This window comes from Narcine bancroftii, chromosome 3 (assembly GCF_036971445.1).
Source record: "Narcine bancroftii isolate sNarBan1 chromosome 3, sNarBan1.hap1, whole genome shotgun sequence".
Lineage (NCBI taxonomy): Eukaryota > Metazoa > Chordata > Chondrichthyes > Torpediniformes > Narcinidae > Narcine > Narcine bancroftii.
The window spans coordinates 36,184,610-36,190,609 of record NC_091471.1 but is presented as its reverse complement, the minus strand read 5'-3'; the positions used below and the strand labels follow the sequence as shown (position 1 = coordinate 36,190,609).

Here is a 6,000-nt window from a genome sequence, read left to right as displayed (position 1 = left end):
CGGGGGAAATGCAGAACAAAAGCAAGTCGAGGACACACAGCCTACCAGATTTAAAAGAGACTTTAGGATGAACAACATACCTGGAAATGTCAAAGATTTCAGAAACCTTGAAATTACAATTGATAACTGTATTTATGTGCAATTTATTTAACCTGATGTATAATTTCTTTAATGTAAATTGTTATTGAAGGGAACGTTTAATATTTGGAGATAAAAGACACAACTGCTGGAAATGCCCAACGTTTCTGTTTTTAAACTCGGAGTTCCAGCATCTCCAGTTTGGGATTAGAAAATTGGGTGATTTGCACGGGGGGGGGGGGGGGGGGGGTCTGAACCTTTCTTTCCAGGTGCAGCAAGTTGAGGATAACTTTAAAAAGCCAAGACGTCTTAATTCTTTGATGCATTCATTGATGTACCAGCACTGCTGTCAGATTTGTCGATTGCCCTCAGGAGAGGATGTTTGCTTGGTAGCGCTACTAATGTTGGACACAAAGGAGCCCATGAACACTTTGTAAGGGACAATAATACTTCTGTTGAAATAAGGTGCCCTAATATTTAGCAATAGCAATTTTAACCTACCCAATGCAGTTCTATTTGCTCTAAAGTTCAGATTTATCATACTGTGGTGTGGGTATTGCTATCTTCTTAGGGTTTATTATTTTATTTTTAAAAATCATCCCTATTTTTAGGCGCGTATTTTGTAGAATCCAGTTAAATCTGCAACGATGGCTTGGACGAAACGCAATGACGGATGGGAACGTGAGGAGTCGTCCTGTCCTTGACGAGATACGCTATTGACCCTGTTTATTATTCTGAGAGAGTGCGAAGAAGCGGAGGCCGAGAGATAGGAAGGCAGGAGCGGCGAGAAGTCCAGCGGAGGAGGGTGGAAGACGGGCGCAGCAAGAGGCACTGACCTGTCATGCCTTGCTTGGAGAAACATCACGTTTGAAGCTGAGTTACAAAGTTAAAAAGAAACAAATGCACTCATGCTTTTCCTTTTAAAGGGGTTGGTATCTTGGATTATCTGGAGGGTCTGAAGATCATCTAAACCCGCCAATGAGTTGACATTGCAATGCGGAGAGAGGACTGGAGCAGCGAGACTGGCATCATAAACCTGCGGACCTCTCGTTCTCCGGCGAGACCCTTCTGCTCTTGGAAGAAGGCACTTCGGAACCTTCTGTCCCCCCCCCCCCCACCCTCGGAACCCTCTGTTTCCCCTCCCCCCCTGTCCCCCATCCTCCCACCCCCCCCCCCCTCGGAACCCTCTGCCCCCCACCCCCCCCCCCTGTCCCCCATCCTCCGCGGCGATCGCCTCCGGGTAGGCACGCTGAATGAAGCGCCCTGATCAACGTGTTCCAGATTTCAAGCCATCTGCACCTCCTTATCCCGGGACCTTTTAGCCCTACCTATTAATTACATCCGTGGTCTTTACTTTCTGCTACATCGTTGAAGACCCATTAAAATATATTTTTTAAGAGAAAAATATTCTATTCAGAGGCAGGAAGGTTTGGGGGCACAGTGAACTGTGACAGCCGGCTCCAAGGGCGAACGGGAAGAGTTTGAGGCGCCTCGGATTCTACCCTGGGGCGCTGGATGTCAGGGACCCCCGCGGGTCGGAGCTATCCCTGGAGAGACAGCAAGTCAGGTGAGAAGCAACATCCCGAGCGACAGGGTCCCAGGAGAGGGTCGCATTAATGCTGGAAGAATGTATTCAGATCCTTCGGGAAGAGATCTTTTGGGAAACAGAACCTTGTTTTTCATATTTATTTGCTCTTTTGCACTGGTCACCTTGCTGCAGCAGATTCTGTACGGCAAGAACTACATAAAAAGGTAAGGCGATCCTCGTCACACGACTGGTAGGTTAACAGCGCGTTCCCGTGTGGAAGCTGGAAGGAGCATTAGCTCCTAATTAGCATCCCAGCTTCCCACTCTTCTCCCCTGAACTGTGGACACGAGAAGTCCACGTCATTCTGATTTTAAAAACACAGTGCTGGAGAAACTCAGCAGATCAAACTCGCCTACGTTTTGTCCACGCCTCGATCAAGGGCTCAAGCCCGAAACGTTGGTTATGTATCTTTATCTTTGGTGAAGCCAAGCCAAAGAAGAAGAAGAAGATAAAGTAAACCATTTGACCTGCTGAGTTTCTCCAACAACTGTGTTTTTACTTCAACCAGTGTCTGCAGACTTTTGTTTTACTAGAGTATAATGGTGGTTGTTGATTGGCATCACCATTTAGAACTCTTGCTGGAATTTGCAAACCAGAATCAAAATTCACTGAATTACGCTCAGGAAATGTTTATCTCTGAATAGTTCTGCAAGCCTACTCTCCAATCTTCCTCTTTCCCATCCCTCTGTCTTCATTCCTCCAGCTCTCCACCCTCACAGAACCATCCCCCTCCCCTTGTTTGCTGGTGTTCCCTCCCTCCCTTATCCATCTATTACCTCCTGCTTGTGGGACTGTGCTCCTCCCCCCTGCCCTCACCACCATTTGGTTTGGGTGCCTGTCTCAATTTTGCTCAAACCTGGATGAAGGGCTCAAGCCCAAAATGTCAGTTCTGTATCTTTATCTTTGCTATGTATAAAGGACACGGTTTGACCTGCTGAATTTCTCCAGGATTGTGTTGTTTCTTCAACCACAGTGTCTGCAGGCTTTCATTTTTACTTCACCCATAATTCTGGCATTAGGGTTAGGATTGGCCCCTCATCCCAGGTTTATCGATATCTTCCAGCATCTGACAATGGTTGTGGCCAATTTTGCTTTAATGTGGACATTGGAGGGACTTGCATATGAAGAAAGGTTGGATAGACTAGGCTTGCATTCTCTGGAATTTAGAAGATTGAGGGGGGGATCTTATAGAAACATAAAATTCTTAAGGGATTAGACAGACTAGACGCAGGAAAGTTGTTTCCAATGCTGGGAAAAACCAGAACCAGGGGCCATAGTTTAAGGATAAGGGGGACATTTTTTTAGGACTGAGATGAGGAAAAATTTCTTCTCTCAGAGACTGGTAAATGTATGGAATTCTTTGCCACAGGAAGTAGTTGAGGCCGGTTCCCTGTCAATATTTAAGTGTAGGTTAGATTTGGCCCTTGTGGCCAAGGGGATTAGGGGGTATGGGGAGAAGGCAGGAACCGGGTACTGATCAGCCATGTTCATAATGAATGGTGGTGTAGGCTTGAAGGGCCAAATGGCCTACTCCTTCACCTATTTTCTATGTTGCTGGAAAGGCTGTGTTTCCTCTCCCCCCACCTCCCCACCTCACCCCGACCCTACAGAACCATGCCAATGTCAGAATCTTTCCACAGTCAGAATATTTATCTCAGGTTACAAATATCACATACCACGAGGGAAGTAAAGTTTAATGGAGGCAAGTTTGCTATATAGAGTGCTAGGTGCCTGGAACACTGGTGGAAGTAGATACAATAGTAGTGGTTAAGAGGCTTCCAGATAGACAGATGAATATGCAGGGAATAGAGGGATATGTATCATGTGCAGGGAGCAGAGTTTTAGTTTTACAGGGGCAACATATTGAGCACAGGTCCATGGGCCAAAGGGGCTGTTCTTGTGCAGTACTGTTCTTTGCCTTGAGCAGGATCTGGTGGCCTTTCATATTGAACATAGTAATATAGTATATTAAAACAATGCAGGTAATATTTCAGTTTACTGTGCCACAGGTCAAAGATAGATATCTGATAAAATGATTTGGAGGTGTATTTGAACGCTCGCATATTCCCCAGACAATGCTGTTCCTTATTTTTTAGCTGGCATAGGAGTTTCAATTATGATAACTGACAAGAGTGAGAAAGATCATTTATTATAATTTACATTTTGTACAAGGAATATATGCAATAAACGTTTACTTGCTGCAGAAAAACAGGTATTGAGAAAAACAACTGCAATAGAATGCATTAAAATAAATACGAAAGATAAATAATAAATATTCATGAAAGCAAAGCAGTTAGCGCCACACTGTTACAAGGGCAGCACAGTTAGTATAGCGGTTAGCACAACACTGTTACAACACCAGTGACCAAGATTCAAATCGGCGCTGACTAAAGAGTTTGTTCATTCTCCCCTTGGCTGAGTGCGTTTCCTGTGGCTGCTCCAGTTTCCTCCCACCCTTTAAGTCAATTGGGTGTAATTAGGCAGAATGGGCTTGTGGGCCAAAAGGACCTGTCACCGTGCTTTATTTCTTAAAAATACCAGTGTGCAAGAGAAAAGTGGCATTTTACAAGTGAAGACAGTCCTCTTGTGGTGTCCAAGCTGTCCATGATTAGTTTACCAAGGGGAGGTTTAAGAATCTAACAGCAGTTGGGGGAAAAAAACTGTTCCTGAAATTAGGAGTGCGCTGAGATTGTGACCAGCGAGAAGAGATTGTGACCAGGATGATTGTCGTCCTTTCTGATGTTTGCTGCCTTCTTGAGGTGGCGCTTCACACAGATGTCTTCATTGGATGGGAGGTCAGAGCCTGTGATGGCTCTATTTGCTATACTACACCTTTTATAATCTTGGGATATGTAAAATGTTTTGTAGCCAATAAAAAAAAAATCTGGAAGCAAAATTACTGCTGAAATTGGAAATCTAAGATAATAATTGGAAAGTACTGGAAGCATAAAATGTCTAGAAAGCTGGGTCACTGCAATTTTGCAAAAATAGTGTAACCTGGTATCAATCCCACTGGGTCTTATTTCTGCATGAAATTGCACCATTCGTGACATTGGTCCAGACATTCTGGTCACACAAATATATCCGATGCTTTATCTCATGACATTAGTCACTTTACAATGTGATCTTGAAGTATTCCCAAAATAAACTGGAATTTTCAGGCACAATAAATCACTACAGTGTCAACATCACACACAAAAAAACAAGGAGCTCAACAAATTGTGCTTTACATTTCTTTTCTTCTTTGGCTTGGCTTCGCGGACGAAGATTTATGGAGGGGTAATGTCCGCGTCTGCTGCAGGCTCGTTGGTGACTGACAAGTCCGATGCGGGACAGGCAGGCACGGTTGCAGCTGTTGCAAGGAAAAATTGGTGGGTTGGGTTTGGGTGTTGGGTTTTTCCTCCTTTGTCTTTTGTCAGTGAGGTGGGCCCTGCGGTCTTCTTCAAAGGAGGTTGCTGCCCGCCGAACTGTGAGGCGCCAAGATGCACGGTTTGAGGCGAGATCAGCCCACTGGCGGTGGTCAATGTGGCAGGCACCAAGAGATTTCTTTAAGCAGTCCTTGTTTTACATTTAGATACCATCTAAAGGGTCATTCAGATTGCAATAAGATACATTAAGGAGAGCTTCCAAACCTACTAGACCAGTGGTTCTCAACCATTTTTTCTGCTCATACACCATCGTAAATATAATCATTAACTAACTACTGGGATCCTACAGGTGGAGAACCACTGTACTGGAGTCTGCTCACATACCCCTCAAAGCTCTTAGACTGTGCTTAAAACAGCAACGAGTACTCTTTTTGTTTGGAGGATTTAACCACTGAGGAACTCATTTAGTGGGAATAAGAGGACCTTCTCCATCCCATAGGAACCACCCCTTATCAAGTGGCTTCCTTCCTTTACCCAGTACTGCTGTGATTTCACTCCCTTCTCTTGCTGCAGTCCTGGTCCAACAAAGCTCATTCCTGTGTTTAACTGCATTTGGGGATACTTAAAAAAATTACCATTTTTATAGCATTTTCAAAAAGGGGGTATATGATGGTTGTAGAGTGGCTGGGGTTTCAAGCTGGGAGGTGAGGTAGTGTAGTGTGAGGTAGATATTGGCCTGGATCACGATAATGACTTATCTCTAGCGCAGTCTTCTGTGGTATAAATATGCTTTCACGTTAATATTTTCCAATTTGTATCTTTGCTAAGTGTGTTACAAAGCAAGACTTTTTATCTCATTACAGGTCTTCAGTTCTTTTATCACAACTTTGGCATTTGTGCCAGAACGTTCTTTTTTTCCCCCACAAGCCAAGTGTCTGCGTGCCCTTCAGTGACAAAGTCAGCATG

The 6,000-nt window shown here is 44.4% G+C and overlaps 1 protein-coding gene across 3 annotated transcripts in view; it reads left to right on the top strand.

The window, feature by feature from the left end:
- Positions 1-822: 822 nt before the first annotated feature.
- st8sia5 (ST8 alpha-N-acetyl-neuraminide alpha-2,8-sialyltransferase 5) overlaps positions 823-6,000 on the top strand; it is a 40,499-nt gene continuing 35,321 nt past the window's right edge. Inside the window, exon 1 of one of the 3 annotated variants that reach the window (XM_069923809.1) lies at positions 823-1,645. In XM_069923809.1, the coding sequence (XP_069779910.1) occupies positions 1,594-1,645 (52 nt within the window). In that variant the 5' untranslated portion in view covers positions 823-1,593. Of the gene's footprint in view, positions 1,831-6,000 lie in introns of all 3 variants that reach the window. The other 2 variants (XM_069923808.1, XM_069923810.1) reach the window with 2 other exon arrangements.